Here is a 25,494-nt window from a genome sequence, read left to right on the forward strand (position 1 = left end):
ATGTCGTCCGCGTAGCCCTGGACCTGTATTCCAGTATTTGTGAGCACATCCTGGAGTTCGTCCACCACCATACTCCATATAAGCGGCGATAATACCCCGCCCTATGGACAACTTTGAGTAGTGTTCATGATAATAGAATTTGTATCATCGGTACTTCTATTTGCCTACCTTCTAGCATTTTGCCCATCCAGAAAGCCAGGGTGGTTCCCCTGCAGTTCAGGGCATCTTGTATCTCTGTGTGCTATGTGTTGTCGAATGATTCTTCGATATTCAAAAAAGGACACAGTGCTACTTCTTTTGTTTCTATGGCATACCGTAGTACATCCGTCAGCAGATACAGAGCAGTTTCAGTTGACCGTCCTACCCAGTAAGCGTGTTGACAGTGATGTAGACGATTACGCGTTAGAACGTTAGTTCTAATATAGTTGTCTATGTCTTCTCCATACGTAATACACTTTTAAGTACGAACGATGTTAGGCAAATTTGGCTGAAAGGCTTAGGGTGAAACGGATCCTTTTTATCCGCTCTCGGAATAAAGACGACTTTTGTCCGTCTCCATGCACTTGATATATATCCCAAGACTATGCCGCCCCTTACCACCCTCAGAAGAGACTCTAAGACAATTTCTAGGCCTCTCTGAATTAGTGCTGGGAAAACGCCATCTACTTCGGGTGATTTTAGTGGTTTAAAAGTTCTCACTGCCCACCTTATTCTAGCTTCTGAGCATACCTCTTTTGCTAGTTTCCAGTTCTCCTTTCGTCTCCTTTTATTCGTTGTTGGGGTGTCAGGCAGAATGTTGTCGCCTGCCTCCATGGAGTAGGATCCCGGGAAATGAGTTCTGAGAAGCAGGTGTACCCTGTTCTCCCCTTCGATAAAAGTCTCATCTTCCTTCTTCAAACAGTCAGAAGATATTGCCAAGTTTTGGCTACAGCTTTGTAAAGCCTGGTTGCTTCTGTCATCTGTTCGATCTCTTCAGAGAATTTCCTAAAACTGTTCCGTTTTGCTTTCCTGATCGCGTTGCTATACGCAGTCAGATCATTTTTGTACCTCGGCAAGTTGCCGGTTTGATTTGCCCGGTTGAAGAGTTTTCGTGCCTCTGTTCCCGTTCATTAGAGTATTTCCTAGAGTTATGTCTAGCACCTCCTGTCTAGTGCTGGTCACAAATGTTGGAGTGTTTCCTAAGTTATATATTTCTAACTTATTGTTAAGAATAAATTCAAGAAGGTACTCACCGCTTCTATTGGTGTCGCTGCTTCCCCAGACTTCGTGATGGGCGTTGGCATTGCAGGCGAGGAGAAGTGGTAACGCATTCTTCTCACAATACTTCACCAGTTTAGCAACGTGTTACGGTGGAGCCCGGATTTCGTCTGCTTGGAAGTATCCCGATGCCACGACTGCCGCACAAGTGCTCCTCCCGGCTTCCAGTGAGACTTGGATAGCCATAAGGTCCCCGGTCAGGAACTCTGAAAGACATATACATTTTAAATTACGTTTAACAATTATGCAAGCTCTTGGTTTTACACAAGAGGAGTCCCAAATTATCTGCATGCTTCCTCCTAGCAGACCGCGAATCTGACCTCGGTACACCCAGGGCTCCTAAGCAAGCATTATTCCAATGTTCTCCCTGGCGCTTGCCCTTGCAATTAACGCTGATGCTACTTTCGCATGGTGGAGCTTTATCTGGGCTATCTTAGTGCTGGTTATTGGCTCCTTTATTGTTTGGAGCCCCTCCTCCGACATGGCGCTTTCCAGCGCGTCGCTGCCTAGCTTGAACCCTAGCAGTCCTAGGTCTAGGTCGTTCAGCTTCTGCTTTTCACTGGGCAACAGGTCAATTTCCCTGGTTGATCCAGTCCTTTCCGCCTCTATGGCTTTCGAGAGTTCTTCAGGGACATCGGTATGCTTTTCACTCGGTGTCTCCTCTCAGGTGTCTTTCCTTGGCTTTTCCCTGTTCAGGCAACTCCGACGTTTGATTGCCTTCAGAGATCGGTTATCAACCCCGATCGTGAAGAGTTTACCCTTCCCCTCCACCTTGCTTCTGAAAACTCTTCATAATGGCGTATGGAGAACCTCCTTCAGAGCGATTAGGAGGCCCATGAGATCTTTCGTCTCTATTGTCGCGGCTTTTGGCAAAAAAACTGTCACCATATGTGCTCCTGGTATATCATCCCTAGCGCATTTTGACAGTTCTGCTCCTTCCCAGCCTGGCAATTTAGGAACTATGGTCCTAATCCACTCTGCAGTGTCTTCCGGCGCGCAGTTTACCAGTATCTGACCTGGTCGAAAGCGTATCCCGGTGAACACCAGTTTCGAAGTCCAACCCTTGATCATCTGCCTGACGACAAGGTCCTGCTCCTCAGGAGTGAGTATTTGCCCGGGAAACATTTTTGGCAGTATACCCAGTCTAATGCCATTCACGGCACTAGCATAGCTAATGGCGGGCTTCCTGGGTCCTGCCTTCATTCCTGACCTGCTTGGGTTTTCTCCGCCTTGGATTCATGTTTGGATTTTTTGGGAGCATTTCCTTCATGCGGGTTGATCTTTACTGATCCCCGCTGTCTCGGCTCCGGTAAAAATGACTTAGGTCTATCCTGAGCCTTCTTAAGGGTCTCTTCTGGTTTTAGGCTTTCCTTCAGATAGCGCAGGTACCATTGAGCACCTGCCCAAGCGAGGCCTGCTTTCTTCCTGACTTGTGTTATGTTTGTCTTAGACGTGCTTTTGCTTGTCCCTGCTATTTGAGCAGTGGCGTTTGTGTGTTGTTGTCCACGCAATATACCAATGTTGACCTTGGATCCACTGCTTGACGTCCCAGCTTCTCCCTTCTTGGGTGTAATCACCTGGTTCTCAGTATTTCGTAGATGTGCCTCCGCCTAGTTAACCAGTTTGTGTGCGGTACGAAGTCCCACTTTATTGGTTGTAGTTTTTTTATTTTTATTACTGGTACTCATTTAATTTCCACGAGTATGGGGCTAGGAGGTCTGCCGTGGTATAGCCCCCCGTAGTAGGGCAAGGTCAAACTTACTCACTGAGGGGACCAGGTATCAGTCAGGCTCCGTTAGAATACAGTCGGTTACCCGCGACCGTAAACTATCCAATGGGCAGGGTTCGAATGACAGCCTTAATTGGGGGAGGTGTTTTTTGACTCCGTTTTTAAGGTTTTGTGTAAACACAAAACCTTATTAAAATCGGTTTACTGTCTGTCTGTCTGTCCGTCTGTCTTTTTTTGTTGAGGAGGTGGAAATCTTCAAAAAGACACTGGTCTGGACACACCAGCGTGTGGGATTTTACCCACTAAAACCACCCCCGACTCCCTCCCTGCGCCGCGGAACTACCATAAGGTATTACATCACGGGGCGGAGTCAGCTCACTCTAGCTTTGTCACCTTTCTTCTATACGCGGCGCACGTGACCGCGCTTTTCTCTTTTCCTCTGCCTTTCGCAATTTATCTTGAATAGATGCGATCATGGAGTTGACCGCATCCCAATTCTCTTGATGTGCTAGCATTTTCGGTACCAGATTTTCTGGTACCAACACCTCTCCTAGAGTCTCTTCTAGATTCCTCCTTTCTTCCACAAATCTCGGACAGTGGAAGAATACATGCTCTGGGTCCTCTGGGACTCCATTGCAATTTGGACAATCGGGTGAGGTCTCCAATTTAAACCTGTGAAGGTATTGGAGATATCCTCCGTGTCCCGTGAGAAACTGGGTGAGATTATAATTAATCTCACCGTGTCATCTCTCCAACCACTCCTTGATGGCAGGAATGAGCCTGTGCGTCCACCGGCTCTTTCCCGAGCGTTCCCACCGCTCTTGCCATCTATTTATGGATCTTTCCCTCTCAGCGTTCTTCGTCCGCGATGAGGAAGAGGTTGGCTTTGCATTGTATATATTCGCCATCTCATCTGCCAAGATGTCAATCGGCATCATTCCAGAGATGACGAATGCTGCATCATCTGAGATAGTCCTGAAGGCAGAGCATACCCTCAGGGATGTCCTCCTGTAGACTGAACTCAGTTTGGTAGCATTCCCTGACATCCACAACGCCTCCCTCCAAACTAGGGTCGCATAGAGCATGATCGAGGTCACCACCCTGACTATAAGCAACCTAGAGGTATGCCGTGGCCCTCCCACGTTCGGCATCATCCTCGCCAGGTCCATACTAGCAGTGGATGATTTATCACAAACATACTGTAAGTGTTGCTTATAGCTGAGCTTCCTGTCTATCACCACCCCCAAGTATTTGATGGTCGGCTTGGAAGTGATGATATGATTCCCGATTCTAACACAGGCGTAATTTCTCTTCCGGCGCTTCGTGATGAGGACCGCTTCTGTTTTTTCCTCCGCAAGCGTCAAACCAGAGCTCTCCAACCAGCATTTGACAGCACTGATTGCCTCGCTTGAGTATAACTCAGCATCTTCAAGATGCTTTGCGACAACAACCAGTGCTATGTCGTCAGCGTAACCCACCACTGTGGCTTCCTCCGGAAGGGGAAGATTAAATACATCGTTGTACATGATGTTCCACAGTAGTGGGCCCAATACGGAGCCCTGTGGGACACCGGCGGAAACAACGTACTCCTGCGATCCGTCATCAGTGTCATACCATAGCCTCCTTTCAGTTAAGTAACTATCGACGATAGCAGCAAGATAGGCGGGAATACCAATCTTCGCTAGGGATTTACATATTAGATTCCAATTGGCCGAATTGAATGCATTTTTCACGTCCAGGGTTACTACCACGCAATATTTGCTGGTACTACCCTTTCCGTGAATTGCATCTTCGGCCAAACTGGTAACCAATTTGATGGCATCAATGGTTGATCTGGCTTTTCGGAACCCATACTGCCGATCTGCAAGGCCGCCTTGGCTCTCAACAACCGGGAGTAATCTATTATAGATTACCCGCTCTAGCATTTTCCCCACCGTGTCCAAAAGACATATGGGTCGGTATGACGATGGTTCACCTGGAGGTTTACCAGGCTTAGGCAGAAGTACCAACTTCTGTCGCTTCCAAGCCGCCGGAAATATTCCTTCGGACATGCACGCTTCAAACAGCTCAGCGAACATGTCCGGCCTGGATTTCACGGCAAGCTTAAGGGCCTTATTCGGCACTCCGTCCAGGCCCGGCGCTTTATTGTCTCCTATTCTGCCACAGATCTCCAGCAGCTCGTCTCTGGTGACTGGAGGAATTGCCGTCACATTCAGAGGTGGCCGGAATATGTCGGTGCTCTCCTCTTCCTGGGGGAATAACCCCTGTATGATTTTCAGCAAGAGGGTGGGACACGTGATCTGCGGAGAGGAGCGGCCTCTGAATTGTCCCATCACTATTCTCTGAGCCGCTCTTCTGGCTCGGTGGCAGGCTGATCGAAGACCGGTCAGTTCATCATTCCACCAGTAGTTTGGTCTTCTACTGGGGAATGAGCACCTCCTAGGCATAGACGCGTCACATGCTTTGGCGATGCATTGAGCCAGATGGACGGCTCTTTCCGTAGAGGCGCCTGCTATATCAGGTTGATCTAACCACACCTCTAAGAAGCTCTGCTTATCCAAAGATTTTGCAGACCAGCCCGAAACCTTTTTCGGTTTTGGGCATGATAGCTCTTTGCCCTGTGGCTCGACACATGTCTCAAAGAAGATTGCCTGGTGATCGCTGTGGGTGTAGCGTTCGCTGACGCACCAGGACATACCACGCGCCAGCGCAGGGCTGATAAAGGTCAGGTCTACAGCCGAGCCTGACCCCCCTTTCTGAAAGGTGTTTACGGCGCCTTCGTTAGCCAAAACCATGTCCAGCTGCGCGAAAGCCTCTAATAGACTGCGCCCCTTAGCATTTGATTCTCTGCTACCCCACTCTAGGGCCCAAGCATTGAAATCACCAGCAATCACCTTTGGACTTCGTCCCCTTGCGTCGAGAACAAGATTGGACTTCGTCCCCTTGCGTCGAGAACAAGATTATCAAGCATTTGCTCGAATTCAGGCAGTGTCAAACTTGGTGGGGCGTAGCAGCTGTATACATATACACCACTTATATTCGCCCACACAAAGCCACTGGCTGCCTGACTTGCAGTACATTGTATGGCTTGTCGACCACAAGCCCATATCGCCGCTCCACCAGTCGAATCTGTGACCCATACGCCACCGTGGCGGTTTCTGAACGGTTCACTTATGATAGCAACCTCCATCTTAGATTCGAACGTGGTCTGCTCAAGTAAATCCTGAGCGACCCTGCAATGATAGAGGTTTATTTGAATAAACCTCATTTTCTCATTGCAGTGAGCGCCTTCCTAAATTCCGGACATTTGGCACTTCCGGCAATGTGCCGGTTATCCTGTCCTTCTTTGGCTACGCACAATAGGCATTTGGGGTCCCTATTGCACTCTCTGGCAATATGGCCTTTCTCCCCACACTTTCTGCATCGATCGGACCGATCAATGTTGCTGGTGCATGCCTTCGCGAAGTGCCCAAACATGAGGCATTTAAAGCACCTCTTTAGTGAAGTTTGCTCCCTTAAACGGCAAACAGCTCATCCAATCCGAACCCTTCCGGCAGCTAACAACATCTGCGTTGCCTCCGCTGGCACTCGTATGGTGGCCGTTTGAGTGCCACCATAGGCTTTCCGTAGACCGACAACAGACTCCTCTGTAAGTTCTTTCAACTTGAATTGCTCCTTCAGAGCAGTACAAATTTCTCCTTTCGATGTAACTTCATCGAGATCCTTACATTGTATATAGATCTCATGTTTTTGGGCACGCACTGCGGCATTCTCCCCAAGTGAGTTTTTCACTTGAGTGCGAAAGTCATCAGTTTTGCCACCGCTGGATCTTTTCAGCTCGAACATGAGATCCCTTTTCTGGGTTCTTCGGATTCGATTCATATTTCCGCTCAGATCTTTTAGGTCGGGATCAGCTTTGACCTTTTTGAGTATCTCCTTGTAGGACAGATTGCCCTTACTGGAGATAACAATCGCATCTGGACGAGTTCGCACTTTTGCTTTTCGTTTCGCTTTTTTGTTGGTTACTTTAGTCCATCCATCGTTTTCGTTCGTCTTGGGCTTCGCAACGCTGGTCGAGTTTCCTAGATTCGCTGTATGCTTTCCTCTTTCTGAACTGTTGGTGTTGGTTTTCAGGATGTCCTGTCCGCCTTTTTTTCTCTTAGGCGCCTGCTAATTATTTAAAGCATCCCCCTCTTTTTCACGTACTCGTTTATTTCGCTGGGATTCGATGGTAGTACGGTTAGGCGTCACTTGGGTCGCTTGTGATACTGTTGGCACAGCGGGGTTCGGCGTGTTGTTATTATTCTTCTCCTCCATCTGTGATCTATTATAGAGGACTCTAATGGCCCTCACCATATTCTTTATGGCTTGGTGCACGTTGTGCTTGTCCTTGATAAACTCGGACAGCTCAACTATCTTTGCCCCAAGCTGGGTGAAGGGTAATTCCTCCGGATCGGGACTCCGCTCCTTATAAGCCCCGACAGGGTTACTCCTTTTATACGCTGTGTCACTTTTGCCAGTTATTGATCTTGCCTGTACTTTTTCCTTCATCGCCTTTAGCATTGGTGGAGATCTCAAAGTTGATGAGCTTCTTTTAAATGGATCCTTACCTTGTTCCTGGAGCATCTCTTGCTGCCGCGCATCTTGAACATATGCTGGGGGTGTTGTTACAGTTTTTGTCGTCCAACGATCCATCTTCAGTTGGTTGTTCTTGCTACTGGTGTTCTCGGTAAGGTCGTACTTCGCTTGAACACTTCCTTCTCCAGATCCAAATCACTTGTAACATTATATGCCAAGGTGGCCAAGTTGTCCACCACCGAGGCACTGCGGTCGAGGGATATCGACGACCAGGAGCCCGCTTGCTCACTCCCAAAAGCCGCCGGTACTGGGGTTCCGAGCCCCTGCACCGTAAGTTTACTCCTTCTCTCGTCTTCCATGGTGGTTTTATGTTCTGGGTATCTTCCCATGGCCATTTTGGTCCGCGCACCAGAGATGAGCAAACACTAGCCCATACACAGTCAGAAAAAAAAAGTGCATGAACACATATTTACACATGAATAGGTATGCCCCTATCCGCCACCTGGGGTCGCGCCTGATGGGAGATCTGGCAACTCCTCACAGGTCTGTCCGTCTGTCTGTCTGTCTGTCTGTCTGTCCATCACACGCATTTTTCTCGGAGACGGTTATAGCAATTGATACCAAATTTGGTGGAAAGCTGGGAACTGTGAACGCTCACGCATACAGTGAATTACATCCTTTAATGACGAATTTAACGTTCGGTCAGTACTTTTCAAAGCTGGTCTTAGTTTTCATATTTGCTGGAAAGGTGGGGAGTGCGGGTGGTTGAAAGTGACCATTCCTTTACGGGGGCCATTCTCAGAAACTACCAAACCGAAAAATCTGAAAAAAATCAAGAGGCTGCTACTATATGGCGCCTGGGCTCCGAAATACCTTCCACACTGATATCTGCATAAATAAAGTTAATAATAGTATATTACTATAATTTTTAGTAATTCGCTGTAGAACCCCCCTTAAATTTATGCTAGGACCTAGGAAATTTCGTAACAATATAGGGCGTAACATAGAGCATGATGTTACCAAGTTTGGTAGAAATCGCACTATTGCTAACAAAGTTATAATTCGTCAAAGTTGTCGCTTCTCTGCAAATTCAAGACTATGAATGTCAATATCATCCGAAAGTGGATATTCCCACATAATATATGCATATAGTACGTGCTACGTACTAAGAAATACACAAAACCTTTCGTACCTGAAGCGTCCAGCTTCCGGTTTCCCGACTTGTTTAATAGGATGGTCACCTCGTACAGAGTGTAGCTGTCACCACTCACTAACGGTCTTGGCGGATGAGAGGCTTGGCCCCTGGAAAGCCACACATCGTCCCAGAGGAGAGATAGCTCACCCTCAAGCGTACGTTCTTGGTCAATTGAAATTAAAATTACGTGATGACTCGAACAATGCTATCAACGTCGAGGCAGTGCAAACTGCAGGAATCCACAAACCGCCATGACCGCGCTTCCCCATCACAAGTTCGAGCAAGATGTTGCCAGAGCCGACCTTAGCATTCAGATGAACTGCGTATAATTGTTTTAGAAAGCAGTCCCTTTTCACTGTATCGTTGATGTACAATTGTGATGCTCCTTAACCTGGATCGAATCTTGTAGTAAAAAGTTTGTAAGAAACCGGCTCAAAGGTCAAAAGATCGAACCTTGTGGTTGTTGTCAAAAACAACCAAACATCAGATTCGCGTCTGCTTCCGTTCAGCTTTCCAGCGTAAAAAGCACATTGGGAAATGCCAGAGGAGTACTCACCATATCTTTGGAATTCTCGCTCAAGTTGGAAAAAGCGACTCTCGCTACCTTTGCCGAGGAGCGTGCGTACATTGCTGAAACCAATCAAAGTCTGTTTTTGATAGCCAAAGGACATGAGGTCAGTATTTATCCGAGGCATAGTTGACGTTTCGGTAGCAGTGAAATTTCGGAAAATGCAGGTTGCTAGTCCACAAATTTTCATCCCTTTTAATCGCCTCTTACGACAAACAGAGAAGATTTTGAATGTATTTTTAAACCCCAACTGTTAAGATAAGAATTGATCTTTCCATTGTTTGGTACGAATTCTCAATTCGTTTTCACTTGGATCCTTAATAACAAATTATATTAATTTTTTAATTTTTGTTAACCTTGGATTTTATTTATGCTAACGATACATATTTACGCCGGCTTAGCTCTATTAAAGGAAATACAATTAGCACATAACATTTTTGAATCAAAAAATTGGGAAATTATCCAATTTATCTTTTACTTCTGCTGGCTTGCAACAAAATATATAACCAAGTCCTGCCATTTTTCTAGTCATTTTCATGGAGTTAAGCCATGAAATACTGTCACAGATATCCTGGCAAATGATGTAGTCGCCTTTTGAGTTATCAACGAATGGAGTATTGACACCAATGACAACGACACCCTCATCAGGATACTTCCTTTTCCTAATGTAATTCCAAATATATTTTGGTACATTTCGAACATACGGAACTGCTTTATATGTAAGGGTACCGGTGGACAAGCACTTATCATTGTTGGGGTAGATCACAACACCTGAGATACCAGCAAAAATATCATACGTTTCATTTCTTGATATGGTTTCGATGGCTTCTTCGATTGACTTCCAGTTACCAAGTTTTAAAGGTGTCCACCAAGGGATCATATTTAGGCTGCGGAAGTCATTGGTGTAGGATCCAAAAACGCCCAATGACTCTTTCAAAGGAATAAATTCATCTAATTTATATTGTACCACGGTTGCGTATTCAGGAATTGATTCTTGCACTGCTTCCAATAAAGACTGCATCCTGTAAAAATATCCGTGGTGAAAAACACAAAATTTCAAAAGATGATAATTCTGCGTACTCAACTTCCAGGTTGCTGTCATCAATGAGAACCTCAACGGAGCCAGTCGTCAAGTTAGCAACATTTTGGGTTGACTGATGCTCAAGGATAGTGCTACGATCGCCAGCTGCGTAATGCAGGAAGGTGGGCTGCAGAAGATCCAGTTGGTAGCAGACTTCTGCCAGAACTACGGCCTGTTCCCCTACGAAGAAACCATAGGCAAGGCCCCGATATTTGCATGCAGGCACCACTGTTTCATAATATTTGGATGTCGTAGAACAACTAAGCTGTCCATCATTTTGAATTTCTGACCCCTCAAACTTCATTTGGACGTCCTGGCACGAAAGTACAATGTTCTTCAAATGGCTCATGTCAGGACTTTGGTGGTAGACGCGATTGCCGACGGTGTCATAATCGAAATTGTCTTCATAATTGTGAGGATTTTTAAGTGCCAAATGTCTGAAAATATATCAATATGATTTTAGGGGAATACCCATAAATAAATGGCTAACCTGAATCCGCCCGGGCAGTAAGCATTCACCGTTGTTCTATCATCCCAAGATAGCTGACCACCTCTTGCGCTGAGAATAATGTTATTGGATCCGATCTTTTGTGTAAAAATGGCAGGATAAGAAGGCTCGTAGCTCAAGGTGCATTTATCTATATTTGAAAAAAGAACAAGGGTTGCTTCTGGATGAAAATTAGAAAATTAAAAGAATACTTGCTCTTCCGCCTGTAACGAACAGTAAGACTGCTAACACCCAGAACATGTTTACTACTACTGATAACGCTATCAAAGTGACTGAGTGCGTGGTGTCAATTCCAGCATCTATTTCAATTTTAATCTTTTTTTTTCAATAGTACACGATTTGATAACGCCGATTAACCCTTAGCATAAATCTTATTTCAGTAGCATGGCACTGAGTATTCAGATACGACGTATTATTTCTGTATTGTAATGAACCCAAAGGAAATAGGAAGATCAGACAACCATCCTAAGTGACGAAAGACGACCTAGAGGGAAGAGCTACCTTAGAAGCCTAAAAAGTTGGCGAAACACTGAACCTCCATCAAAGTGCTCGGTTGACACTTTCTTGTATGCCCCTGCGCTAGCCAGACTCGGGAATTTGGAGGGTCCTTTGATCCTTCACGTGATATTATAATAGTACCAAATCAACATGTCTATACGGGTGCGTGGGTCCATACCGAATCTAAAAATGATACACAACCAATTCGATATCCCTAAAAGCTGCCTGGTGTCCTGGCCTACGTCGTCACTCCATTTCAGGCAGGGTCTGCTTCATCTTCTTTTTCTACCACAGATATTGCTTTTATAGACTTTTCGGGCTGGATCATCCTCATCCGTACGGATTAAGTGACCCGTCTACCGCAACTTATTAAGCCGGATTTTATCCACAACCTGACAGTCGTGGTATTGTTCATAGAATTCGTCGTTATGTAGGCTACGAAATCGTCCATCCATAGGAGGATTCTTTTCTAGAACGCGGCCAAGAGTACGCAGTTTTTTCTGCCAACAACCCAACTCTCCGAGCAATAGATAAGAACTGGCAAGATCATAGTCTTGTACAGTAAGAGCTTTGACCCTATGGTGATACGTTTCGAGCGGAACAGTTTTTGTAAGCTGAAATATGCTCTGTTGGCAGCCAACAACCGTGCGCGGATTTCCTCGTCGTAGCTGTTATCGGTTGTGATTTTCGACCCTAGATAGATACGGACTTGAAGAGGATGGTGCCTCTCGCATTTACATCGGCATCGCGGATCACTTTCTCGAGGGCCAGGTTGAAGAGGACGCATGATAGGACATCCCCTTGTCGTAGACCGCTGTTGATGTCGAATGGTCTTGAGAGTGATCCTGCTGCTTTTATTTGGTCTCGCACATTGGTCAGGGTCAGCCTAGTCAGTCTTATTAATTTCGTCGGGATACCGAACTCTCTCATCGCCGGGTACAGTTTTACCCTGGCTATGCTATCATAGGCGGCTTTAAAGTCGATGAAAAGGTGATGTAACTGATGGCCATGTTTCAATAGTTTTTCCATCGCTTGCCGCAGAGAGAAAAGAGAAAATCTGATCTGTTGCTGATTTGTCTGGAGTGAAGCCTCTTTGGTATGGGCCCATGATATTCTGGGCGTATGGGGCTATCCGGCCTAGCAAGATAGCGGAGAATATCTTATAGATGGTACTCAACAACGTGATACCTTTATAATTGCTGCACTGTGTGATATCTCCCCTTTTATGTATGGGACAGTTAATCCCTCGTTGCCAATCGTCAGGCATTGATTCGCTGTCCCATAGTTTGAGCACAAGTGGATGAACCCCTTGGTGTAACTGGTCGCCTCCATATTTAACTAATTCGGCTGTAATTCTATGGGCTCCTGGCGACTTATGATTTTTTAGCCGATGAATTGCACTGTTTCTCCTAAACTTGGTGGTGGCAGTATTTGTCCGTCGTCTTCAGTTGGCGGCACTTCCAATTCGCCGATGTTCTGGTTATTCAGTGGTTCATCAAAAGTCCTCAACCCATCGCTCCAAGATGCCCATTCTGTCGGAAATCAGATTTCCCTCTTTGTCTCGGCAGGATAAGCATCGAGGTGCGTAAATCTTCATTCTGCTGACTTGTTGGTAAAACTTGCGCGCCTGGTAGGGTTGATCCCTGTACTTTTCGAGTTGAGAGATTTGTTGGTTCTTCCAGGCTTCCTTTTTCCGTCTGTGAAGTCGCTTCTCCGCTCGAAGGAGTTCTCTGTGCGAGCCCGCTTTTTCTTGAGGCACGCGGCATTCTTCCGTTCCGTTGCTAGCTTACATTCATCGTCGAACCAGCCGTTCCGACTCTTTTTGCGGCTGGGGCCAAGTATGTTTGTGGCCGTATTTATGATAACGTTCTACAGGTGATTGTTAAGATCATTTGTTGATGCTTCATGTCAAGGACATCTGTTACCTGCGGTTATTGCGGCATCCATTTCCCTCTTATAGGTGTTGCGGAGGGCTGTGTTGTGGATGGCTTCAGTGTTAACTCTCACCTGATTGTCGGAAGGGATTCTGGGTGGTGTTTTTATTCGAGCTCGTAGTACCATGACACCTAGATAGTGATCCGAATCTCTATTGACCTCGTCATTGGTGGCATATAATTCGAGTACAAAACTCTCCATAAAGTCAGTTGGGTTTCAATTGACTGACGTCGTACGAGCAATCAGATCGACAGGTTATCGATCAGCAATAGATCCAGTACGTGCACAACAAGAGAGGCACTGACAACGGCCTCGAAAATGGTCACCATCAGATTTTCACTTACCTTTGTTTGCGCTCTGCGTCCACCGCTTAACGCGGGGCTGGGGAACTGCGACCTCCTAAATTCAACAGCGACAGTCTGAGCTATCGCTCGGCAGTGGGAGAGCTTCCATGCTGTTCGAACGGCGGACACACTGAGTAATCCACCAAAAATGCTCTCTTTCTTTCTCTTTTGCCGTACAGCTCGTCGGCCACGCCTCGAAGGGGCGTCATAAGATCTCGCTGACGGCGGAATCATGGAAGCAGATCGATGAACGGAAGGAGTTAGATGCTCTATTGACCGTTGCCGCCATCGCTCGGACGAGAGGTGCTCCAATTCTCATACCGAAAGGTTTGCTATTTCGCTGGCCAGGCAAACGGATCTTTCGATGGTCCTGGGGAGGATATTAATGGTCGACCTTCTCCAAAGAGTAAAAGAGGATGATCGTCAAGATCCCAAAGAGGGGGAACAATTTTGAGTGTGAGAGAGAATTGCTATCGCAAAGATAATAGTTAAAATAATCCTGGAACGTATCGAAGAATATCTCGAACGCTTGATCGCAGTATTGGAAGAGTGCACGGAGTTTAGATCTTCGCTGCACCTACTACCGATTTTGAGAGAGCGTTAAATACCGTGAACAGGGAGTGTGTGGAGTACTCTATACAGGAAGGGCATTCCAGAGAAATGAGTAGCTCTTATCAGAGCGAGATATGATGGGGCCAAATATCAAGTGCTGCACTGAGGTAAGTCTCGGAGGATTCTGAGGTCCAAAGCAGAGTCCGCCAGGGTTGCATTCTGTTGCTGATATTATTTTCAAGTTTTTATTTTTAAAACGAAGCCTTATTGAAACCGGTTCATTGTCTGCTTTTCAGTCTACGTGTCCTTTCTTTTCGGCGTAGGAAGGGGGAAAGGTTCAAGATGTACTGCTGGTTCCTGCCACGCCATGCCTTCTCGTTCCACTCTTCCCACGAAACTCCTATAAAGTATTGCGTCGTAGGGTTGGATCAGTTTTTAACTGCGGCTCATTACAGTTCTCTCCCTTTCTTGTTTTCGTCCAAGTTCTTCCTGTCCAAGCTGTTGATAGGTAGCTATCCTCCTTTCTTTAGAACCTGATTCCAAGCATCTGTTGACTCCAGCATGAACTCAACAATATTTTCAGGTATTAAGCGCCTGTTTGCGACCGCTTCCATTCTTATTCGGTGCTCGGTAAACCTGGGGAAATTAAATATGACATGCTCCGCATTCTCGGCCACGTTACTGCATCTTGGGCAGCATGGTGTCTCATCATGACTAAATCGACATAAAGAAGCACGATAACGATTTCCACTTAAGTGCCATAACTCGTAGCTTAATTTCCCATGGTTTCGTTCAAACCATTTCCGAAATCCGGAATGATACGGTATATCCAACCACCAGTTTATGCCTCGCCCATCTCTTTCGCTACTCTGCGATAGATTCCCACCATGTCAGCTGCCGTCGAAATACGCTAGACTCCCCAACTGCATACGTTTTGTCGTAGAGACGCCGGTTTTCATTCGCCAAGATGCCTATGGTAAGCATCACTGCTAGTGCATACGCTACTTCTCCTAATGTTGTCCAATACCCGGAGTGCACTTAACCGTTAACGGCGCAACAACCGGTATCCGATCTAAGCCTTCGTTAGTAAGGAAATCCAGACACCCCGGTTTTGCGCCGAGGTCCACCAATTTGATATCCCTAAAAACACTTTGGCGTCCTGACCTGCGTCATCGTTCCACCTCTGCAAGGGTCTGCCTCGTCTTCTGTTTCTACCATAGATATTGCCCTTATAGGCTTTCCGGGCTGGATCATCCTCATTCATATGGATTAAGTGAGTAGTTGAGCCGGATTTTATCCACAACTGGACGTTCGTGGTATCGCTCAAAGATTTCGTCGTTATTTAGGCTATGGAATCGTCCACCCTCATGTAGGGGGTTAAAAATTGTTCGGAGGATTCTTCTTTCAAACGCGACCCAGAGTTCGTAATTTTTTTCTTGCTAAGAACCCAAGTCTCCGAGGAATACATGAGAACTGTCTTGTATAGTAAATGCTTTGACACTATGGTGAGACGTTTCGAGCGAAACAGTTTTTGTAAGCTGAGATAGGCTCTGTTTGCAGCCAACAACCGTGCGCGGATTTAATCGTGATAGCTGTTATCGGTTGTGATTTACGACCCTGGAACTTCTTCCAAATCGACGAAACGCTTAAGGGCGGCTTGGAATTCTACCGCGAATGTGTTGGATACTAACGTTGAATTTTCCCTTGCCTTAATAGGACCCTTGTTAGATAACACCCAGTTCAACGTTCAACGTCTTCTGATTCGGGGCTCTATAATCTCCTCGAAGGCTTCAGCACTTAGAATCGGATCTATGTCCGACCTGGTGTTGTGGGCTGGGTCTGTCAGTTGTAACCTCTTTGTCCATTCAGGATTAAGCTCACTCAAACTATCACTTTGTAGAAATGTTGTCAGCGCCTCTAAAACGTATACCTCGATTTTAAGTCCAAAATTGTTGATACAACCAATATTTTTCTTGATGGACCTGCCGCCTTGACAAGTGCTGTTCCAAGTAGAACAGTATCAGACTTCCCGTCCTGGCTGACAGTACTAGCGGGAAATTGCTTTTAGAAGTGGACCAAAGTGTGGTGATCCTTATCGCATTCGAGACAGCTCAGCTCAGCTCTTCCTCCATCCATGTTGTTTCGTCGATTTTTTTTTATAAATTTATGTATATTTGCCAAGGAAAACTAACCGGAGCATCGTGTGTAAGGGAACGGGCCGCAATAGTCAGGAACGGGTGTACCCTCGGGGACACAGCCCCTACCCCAGTTCCCTGAGGCCTGACCTACGCTTAGCTGATCTCGGAATTCACGGAAGAATGAGCGCTAGCTCAGGACAACGCCGTTTATTAACACCGGTTCAATGTATACTACCCGACCAGGGTTTCGAAGGGGCTGCCTCCTTATACACGTCATAAATAGGTGTTGTCAGCAGCTCCGGAGACTCCCAGTGTGTCCCGACGTGTACCGGTCATTCGCAGTTCGTTCTTCACCGGGAAGCTTTCTCATGGCTACTACCTAGGACGCAGGTATACTCTCAGTTAGGGGGTCGCAACTACTTACTCGGACACCTCGGGGACGTCATACTCCGTATCGTAAGCAATCCGTTAAATGTCGCTCACGATCCCCGTGGGGCCCCTTTTGTCACGGCACACACTACGCTGAACTTCTCGGGATTTCGCACGGTATTGGATTTCGAGCGCGTCATGTCCGCCATCACTCGCAGCGATCAATTGAGCTTTCTGCCTCTTCCATTCATCAATCCGATCCCACCATTGTGCAGTTAGTCACATCTAATGGCAGTGTAGTATCAACCAAGAGAACATTTTTTATGGCCGCTTAATGTTTGTCGATATTATGAGGTGTTACTCAGTGCATTAGCCATCTGATCAGCAAGGCAGCTCTTCGACTGTTAAGTAGTGACAGCTGGATCTTACAAGCCGTCGATGTTGAACTTGAGTTGTCGCAGCTCATCAACCTTGTGAGAAGTTACAGGGGCAATACGCACGCGAACGTAAGCGACCATCAGATGGTGATTCCTTTCGAGGCCGATGTCAACGCCTCTCTTGTTACATACATCCAGGACACAACTTTTAAATCTATTGCTGATCGCGAAGTGGTCAAGCTAATTGCTCATATGTTGTCAGTCAATTGATACCAAACTGACGTGATGGTAGACTCTATGCTCGAATAATGTGCTATCAACGACGAGGCAGCGGAAACTGTAGGAATCCACAAACCGCCAAGACCGCGCTTCCCCATCACGTATCCGAACAAGGTGTTGTTAGAGCCTACCTTGACATTCAGTTCACCCATCACGCCTCCCCTGAACAGCGTGTAATTGTTCATAAAAAGAAGTCCTTTTTCACTATATCGTATATGTACAATTGTGATGCTCCTTAACCTGGATGGAATCTTGCAGCCAGCCTTGTGCTTGTTGTCAAAAACAACCCCACATCAGATTCGCGTCTGCCATCGTTCACCTTTCCAGAGTACAAAGGCAGAGTGGCTAAGAGTACTACTTGGACTCTCGCTACTTTTGCCGAGGAGTGCGCGCACATTGCTAAACCAATCAAAGTCTGTTTTTGATAGCCAAAGGCCATGAGGTCAGTATTTATCCGAGGCATAATTGACGTTTCGGTAGCAGTGAAATTTCGAAATGTGCAGGCCGCTAGCCCACAAATTTTTATCCCTTTTAGTCGCCTCTTACGACAAACAGGGAAGATTTTGAATGTATTTTTAAACCCCAACTGTTAAGATAAGAATTTATCTTTCCATTGTTTGGTACGAATTCTCAATTCGTTTTCACTTGGATCCTTAATAACAAATTATATTAATTTTTTAATTTTTGTTAGCCTTGGATTTTATTTATGCTAACGATACATATTTACGCCGGCTTAGCTCTATTAAAGGAAATACAATTAGCACATAACATTTTTGAATCAAAAAATTGGGAAATTATCCAATTTATCTTTTACTTCTGCTGGCTTGCAACAAAATATATAACCAAGTCCTGCCATTTTTCTAGTCATTTTCATGGAGTTAAGCCATGAAATACTGTCACAGATATCCTGGCAAATGATGTAGTCGCCTTTCGAGCTATCAAGGAATGGAGTATTGACACCAATGACAACGACACCCTCATCAGGATGCTTCGTTTTCCTAATGTAATTCCAAATATATTTTGGTACATTTCGAACATATGGAACTGCTTTATATGTAAGGGTACCGGTGGACAAGCACTTATCATTGTTGGGGTAGATCACAACACCTGAGATACCAGCAAAAATATCATACGTTTCATTTCTTGATATGGTTTCGATGGCTTCTTCGATTGACCTCCAGTTACCAAGTTTCAAAGATGTCCACCAAGGGATCATATTCACACTACGAAAGTCATTGGTGTAGGATCCAAAAACGCCCAATGACTCTTTCAAAGGAATAAATTCATCTAATTTATATTGTACCACGGTTGCGTATTCAGGAATTGATTCTTGCACTGCTTCCAATAAAGATTGCATCCTGTAAAAATATTCGTGGTGAAAAACACAAAATTTCAAAAGATGATAATTCTGCGTACTCAACTTCCAGGTTGCTGTCATCAATGAAAACCTCGACGGAGGGAGTCGTCAAGTTAGCAACATTATGGGTTGACTGATGCTCAAGGATAGTGCTACGATCACCAGCTACGTAATGCAGGAAGGTGGGCTGCAGAAGATCCAGTTGGTAGCAGACTTCTGCCAGAACTACGGCCTGTTTCCCTATGAAGAAACCATAGGCAAGGCCCCGATATTTGCATGCAGGCACCACTGTTTCGTAATACTTGGATGTTGTAGAACAACTAAGCTGTCCATCATTTTGAATTTTTGACCCTTCAAACATCATTTGGACGTCCTGGCACGAAAGTACAATGTTCTTCAAATGGCTCATGTCAGGACTTTGTTGGTAGACACGATTGCCGTCGGTGTCATAATCGAAATTGTCTTCATAATTGTGAGGATTTTTAAGTGCCAAATGTCTGAAAATATATCAATATGATTTTAGGGGAATACCCATAAATAAATGACTAACCTGAATCCGGCCGGGCAGTAAGCATTCACCATTGTTCTATCATCCCAAGATAGTTGGCCACCTCTTGCGCTGAGAATAATGTTATTGGATCCGATCTTTTGCGTGAAAATGGCAGGATAAGAAGGCTCATAGTTCAAGGTGCATTTATCTATATTTGAAAAAAGAACAAGGGTTGCTTCTGGATGAAAATTAGAAAATGAAAAGAATACTTGCTCTTCCGCCTGTAACTAACAGTAATACTGCTAACACCCAGAACATGTTTACTGCTTCTGATAACGCTATCAAACTGACTGAGTTCGCGGTGTCAATTCCAGCATCTATTTCGATTTTCATTTTTTTTTTTCAAGAGTATACAAATTGATAACGCCGATTAACCCTTAGCTTAAATCTTCTTTCAGTAGCATGGCACTGAGTATTCAGATACGAAGTATTATTTCTGTATTGTAATGAACCCAAAGGAAATATGAAGATCAGACAACCATCCAAAGTGACGGAAGACGACCTAGAGGGAAGAGCTATCCCAGAAGCCTAAAAAGTTGGTAAAATACTGAACCTCCATCAAAGTGCTCGGTTGACACTTTCTTGTATGCCCCTGTGCTAGCCAGGCTCGGGAATTTGGGGGGTCCTTTGATCTTTCACGTGTTGATCCTTCACGTGTTATTAGCACCAAATTAACATGTCTATACCGAAGCGTAGGTCCATACCGAATTTAAAAATGACACCACGAACAAGGGAGTTTGGGACAGCCAAACAAAATAAACCAGAAACCGAGCTAAACCTCACCATCAACGAGGTCAACCAATTCGATATCCCTAAAAGCTGCCTGGTGTCCTGGCCTACGTCGTCACTCCATCTCAGGCAGGGTCAGCTTCATCTTTTTTTTCTACCACAGATATTGCCTTTATAGACTTTTCGGGCTGGATCATCCTCATCCATACGGATTAAGTGACCCGTCTACCGCAACTTATTAAGCCGGATTTTATCCACAACCGTTGTGGTATTGCTCATAGATTTCGTCTTTATGTAGACTACGGAATCGTCCATCCATAGGAGGATTCTTTTCTTGAACGCGGCCAAGAGTTCGTAGTTTTTTCAGCCAATAACCCAACTCTCCGAGCAATAGATAAGAACTGGCAAGATCATAGTCTTGTACAGTAAGAGCTTTGACCGGTACCGCTGCCATCTGGGTTCGGGACGGCACCCTCTTGGGGGTTCTTGCCCAAGGCCGGGGGGACGGCTTTGTCTGGAGTCGGAGTTCAGGGATAACGTTTTTTAGTGTCTATCTTATGCCGAATGAAACGATGCCGGACTTTAGTCGGAGGCTTGATGCTTTGGAGGACGCTATCTTAAGCACGGATGGGCGGATCCTGGTCGGGGGTGACTTCAATGCTAGGGCACTTGAATGGGGCATGCCTCACACAGATTCCATAGGGAAACGAATTCTGGAAATGGCGGCGAGAACAGGACTGGTAGTTCTAAACACCGGATCCACCCCAACGATCCGGCGCCCGGGCTGCGAAGGAAGCATTCCAGATGTAACCTTCGCGTCGGAATCACTGGTGTCGCTGGTGTACGGGTGGCGAGTTCTGGAAGACTTTTCGGCAAGTGACCACCAATACATTGCTTTCGAAGTGGTGGACACAAACTCTCGGTGTGCGCCACCCCAGCGATCTTTTTGTGTATGGAACGTCGCGAAAGTGAACACCGGGAAGTTTGTCGAAACTCTGGGAACAGGTGGGGCCACGCGGAAGGGTACTGCTGATAACGACGGTCTGCGGAGCCTTCATGCCCAGGAAAACATCGAGGCGCGGCAAACCTTCCATGTATTGGTGGATAGGGGAAATCGCAGAGCTCCGAAAGGAGCGTCACAGGCTCCGCCGCTTAACACAACGTCTAGGCGACCGGGGGCAGTCGTGTACCATAATGATGGAGTACAAATCAGCCAAAAGGAGACTCTGCAGCGCAATAAACAAGAGCAAAGCTCGCTGCTGGCAAGATCTGATCGGCGAGGTGAATGGGGATCCGTGGGGCTCGGTTACAAACTTGTAACCCGAAAAATCGGGGCTCTGCGGAAACCCTGTTCACTTAAGGCCGAACAGATGGACCGCATTGTGAGGGCACTCTTCCCTGCACACCCCGTATGGGATGGTGACATCGGCGCGGAGAGCGCAGAGGACTGTCCACTTTTCTCTATAAAAGACTTGGAACAGGCAATCCTCTCTATGAAAAACAAGAAGGCGCCAAGACCCGACGGTATTCCAGCAGAGGTATACAAACGGGTATTCCAACACCGGCCAGACCTACTGCTCGGCGCATTCAACGCTTACCTGAAAGAGGGCATTTTCCCTGCTCGTTGGAAAGTTGCGAGGCTTGCGCTGATCCCTAAAGGGAAAGGCGATCCCGAATTGCCGTGTTCATACCGCCCACTATGTATGCTTGATACTGCTGGGAAAGTGCTCGAAAAGCTCATTAGAAGTAGACTCGCTGAAGCGATACGCGCTGCCGAAGATTTATCTCCCCGGCAGTTTGGTTTTAGGGCAGGGAGATCGACAATTGATGTTGTCATGCAGGTGGTGGACTCCGTTCGACGAGCAGAGGCACATAGCCGCCGAACTCGATGGGTGGTGCTCCTCGTAACGCTTGACGTCAGAAACGCCTTCAATTCCGTAAGATGGAAAGACATTCTAGGCATACTAGACAATACCTTCAACGTGCCGAACTATCTCTTACGGATTTTGAGGGGCTATCTGAAGAACCGCTCCCTGCTCTATGAAACACTAGAGGGTCAAAGCTGAATGGAGGTCACGTCGGGGGTAGCACAGGGATCCATCCTAGGGCCGGACTTCTGGAACCCTACCTATGACAGTCTGTTTAAACTCGACATGCCAGAGGAGTCGCGCCTGGTCGGCTACGCAGATGATGTCGCAGCGCTTGTTGCTGGACGCACTGTCGAACAGACGCAAAGCAGACTCGGCATATTGATGCGACGGGTAAGCGGATGGATGACTACTCATTGTTTCAACCTTGCACTGGAAAAAACCGAAGTAGTCATCCTGACTAAAAGGAGAATTCCGACCCTGCGTCCCATATCGTTCGGCGAGTCGATAATCGAGTCAAAATCAGCGGTAAAGTACCTCGGGTTCACTCTTGACTCAAAGATGAGCTTTTCTGAGCAAATCCAAGCAGCAGCGAACAAGGTTGCGGCTGGAGTTTCATCGTTAAGTAGGCTAATGGCAAACATTGGGGTCCTACGTCTAGTAGGTGACGTCTCCTGATGAGCTCAACGCAGTCTGTCCTGCTCTACGGCTCAGAGGTATAGGCTGGCGCTCTAAACAAGGAGGTATGTCGTAAACGCCTCGCGCAAGTACAGGGACGGGGAACTTTACGGGTGGCGTCTGCATACCGCACAGTCTCTGAACCGGCCGTGGTGGTGATCGCGGGAGTTATTCCCGTTGCCCTTCTTGCTAGGGAGCGTCAGGCCATATACAAGCGCAAGGGAGATGAGCCAAGGGAGGTGGTTGCTCGCGAAGAACGGCAATACACTCTAGACGAGTGGCAGCTCTCTTGGCAAAATGAAACTAGAGGCAGATGGACTGCCCGGTTCATCGGCAACTTAGGTGCGTGGCTGAATCCGAAGCATGGTGAGACTGACCTTCCTTACCCAATTTTTAAGTGGGCATGGAAGTTTTCAGTCTTACCTGCACAAGATTGGAAAGGCGCGTTCTCCGAATTGTGTGTTTTGCAATGGAGTTGTGGATGATGCCCACCACAGTTTTTTTTCTTGTGGAAGATGGGATGGGGTTCGTCAGCAGCTCTAGTTAAACACAGGGGATCTCTCTCCAGACAACATTGTGGAAGAGATGCTGAGGACTGCTGACAGGTGGAACCGTGTTGCCCATTACGTTCGGGCCCTTCTCGTTGCTAGGAAGATAGAACTCGACCGGTGGAGGAGCCGGATGGCAGGAGGCTCCTTGAACTGATAGTTCCCTTCCTCCTCTCCCCTCCCGTTGGTGAAAGGAATTCCCTGATTTGAAGGCTCCGCAAAGCGGGAGAGTTCGGGGACTAGTCCGAAGTAATGTGACAAACGGTTCCAGACTAGCTCTCTGACGATGGGGAGGTGTTTAGTTGGTAGTCCGACGACATACCGAATCGGGAGTCCAACACTGTGTGCGTAAATGCATTCATCTACCCTACCCCCAAAAAAAAAAAGAAAAACAAGTCGGGAAACCGGAAGCTAGACGCTTCAGGTATGAAAGGTTTTGTATATTTCTTTTATAAAGAGATTTGGGTGCGCATTTGTCCCATTAGCATGTAGCACGTAAAATATGCATATATTATGTGAAAATAGCCACTTTCAAGTGATATTGACATTCATAGTCTCGAATTTGCAGAGAAGCGACAGCTTTGACCTAGTATTACTTTGTTAGTAATAGTGCGATTTTTACCAAATTTGGCGGGATCATGCTCTATGCTGTAGCCTATATTGTTGCAAAATTTTGTGATTCTAGGGTGAACTTAAGGGGGGTTTTCCTGTAAATTACTAAAAATTATAGTAATGTACTATTATTAACTTTATTTGAACAGGTATCGGCATGGAGGGTATTTCGGAGCCTAGGCACCATACCACCCCCTGATTTTTTTCAGATTTTTCGGGTGAGTAGTTTCTGAGAATGGGTTCGTTAAAAAAATGACCACTTTCAACCCCCCGCACCCCCCACCTTTTCAACAAATGTCAAAACTAAGACTGGCTTCGAAAAGTACTAATCGAGACCTTTAATTTGATACCCCACATGACTACATTTGATGAAAAAAAAATTTACACCCTCCCTTTGCATGTATGGGGACCCCCCCTTAAATTCGTCGTAAAAGGATGTAACTCACTATATGCGTGAGCGTTCACAGTTCCCAGCTTTCTACCAAATTCGGTGCCAATCGCTACAACCGTCTCCGAGAAAAATGCGTGTGACGGACAGACAGATAGACAGACAGACAGACAGACGGACCTGTGAGGAGTGGCCAGATCTCCCATCAGGCGCGACCCCAGGTGGCGGATAGGGGCATACCTATTGATGTGTAAATATGTGTTCATGCACTTTTCTTTTTTGACTGTGCATGGGCTAGTGTTTGCTCATCTCTGGTGCGCGGACCAAAATGGCTATGGGAAGGATACCCAGAACATAAAACCACCATGGAAGACGAGAGAAGGAGGAAACTTACGGTGCAGGGGCTCGGAACCCCAGTACCGGCGGCTTTTGGGAGTGAGCAAGCGGGCTCCCGGTCGTCGATATCCCTCGACCGCAGTGCCTCGGTGGTGGACAACTTGGCCACCTTGGCATATAATGCTACAAGTGATTTGGATCTGGAGAAGGAAGTATTCAAGCGAAGTACGACTTTACCGAGAACACCAATAACAAGACCAAACAAAGATGAACTAAAAGCAGCTTTTTGGACAACAAAAACCGTGACAACACCCACCGCACATGTTCAAGATGCTCGACAGCAGGAGGTGCTCCAGGAACAAGGAAGAGATCCATTCAAAAGAAGCTCATCAACTTTGAGATCTCCACCAATGCCAAAGACGATGAAGGATAAAGTACAGGCCAAAAGTGAAGGACCATGTAAAAGGAGTAACCCTGCCGGGACTTATAGGGAGCAGAGTCCCGATCCGGAGGAATTACCCTTCACCCAGCTTGGGGCAAAAATAGTTGAGTTGTCCGAGTTTATCAAGGACAAGCACAACGTGCACCAAGCCATAAAGAATATGGTGAGGGCTATTAGAGTCCTCTATAATAGATCGCAGATGGATGAAAAGAATACTAAGGATATGCTGAACCTCGCTGCACTAGCAGTGTCGCGGGTGACCCAAGTGACGCTTGGCCGTACTACCATCGAGTCGCGGCGAAATAAACGAGTACGGGAAAAAGAGGGGGATCCTTTAAATAATCAGCAGGCGCCTAAGAGAAAAAAAGGCGGACAGGACATCCGGAAAGCCAACACCAACAGGTCAGAAGGAGGAAACCCTACAGCGAATCTAGGAAACTCGACCAGCGTTGCGAAGCCTAAGACCAGCGAAAACGATGGATGGACTAAAGTTACCAATAAAAAAGCGGAACGAAAGGCAAAAGTGCGAACTCGTCCAGATGTAATTGTTATCTCCAGTAAGGGCAATCTGTCCTACG

The 25,494-nt window shown here is 46.4% G+C and overlaps 3 protein-coding genes across 3 annotated transcripts in view; 1 reads left to right on the top strand and 2 right to left on the bottom strand.

The window, feature by feature from the left end:
- LOC119661417 overlaps window positions 1–25,494 on the top strand; it is a 38,767-nt gene that overhangs the window by 2,308 nt on the left and 10,965 nt on the right. The window lies entirely within an intron of this gene.
- LOC119661415 lies at window positions 9,661–11,194 on the bottom strand. The gene is made up of 4 exons (XM_038070755.1): window positions 11,108–11,194; window positions 10,899–11,046; window positions 10,408–10,845; window positions 9,661–10,349 (listed from the first exon to the last, which is right to left on the bottom strand). The coding sequence occupies exons 1-4, from the start codon at window positions 11,154–11,156 to the stop codon at window positions 9,770–9,772; spliced, it is 1,215 nt and encodes a 404-aa protein (XP_037926683.1). The 5' UTR covers window positions 11,157–11,194; the 3' UTR covers window positions 9,661–9,769.
- On the bottom strand, window positions 18,076–19,615 carry LOC119661416. The gene is made up of 4 exons (XM_038070756.1): window positions 19,525–19,615; window positions 19,316–19,463; window positions 18,825–19,262; window positions 18,076–18,766 (listed from the first exon to the last, which is right to left on the bottom strand). Exons 1-4 carry the CDS (start codon window positions 19,571–19,573, stop codon window positions 18,187–18,189), a joined length of 1,215 nt encoding a protein of 404 aa, XP_037926684.1. The 5' UTR covers window positions 19,574–19,615; the 3' UTR covers window positions 18,076–18,186.

The sequence above is a fragment of the Hermetia illucens genome, chromosome 1 (genome assembly GCF_905115235.1).
Source record: "Hermetia illucens chromosome 1, iHerIll2.2.curated.20191125, whole genome shotgun sequence".
In the NCBI taxonomy this organism is placed as follows: Eukaryota; Metazoa; Arthropoda; class Insecta; order Diptera; family Stratiomyidae; genus Hermetia; species Hermetia illucens.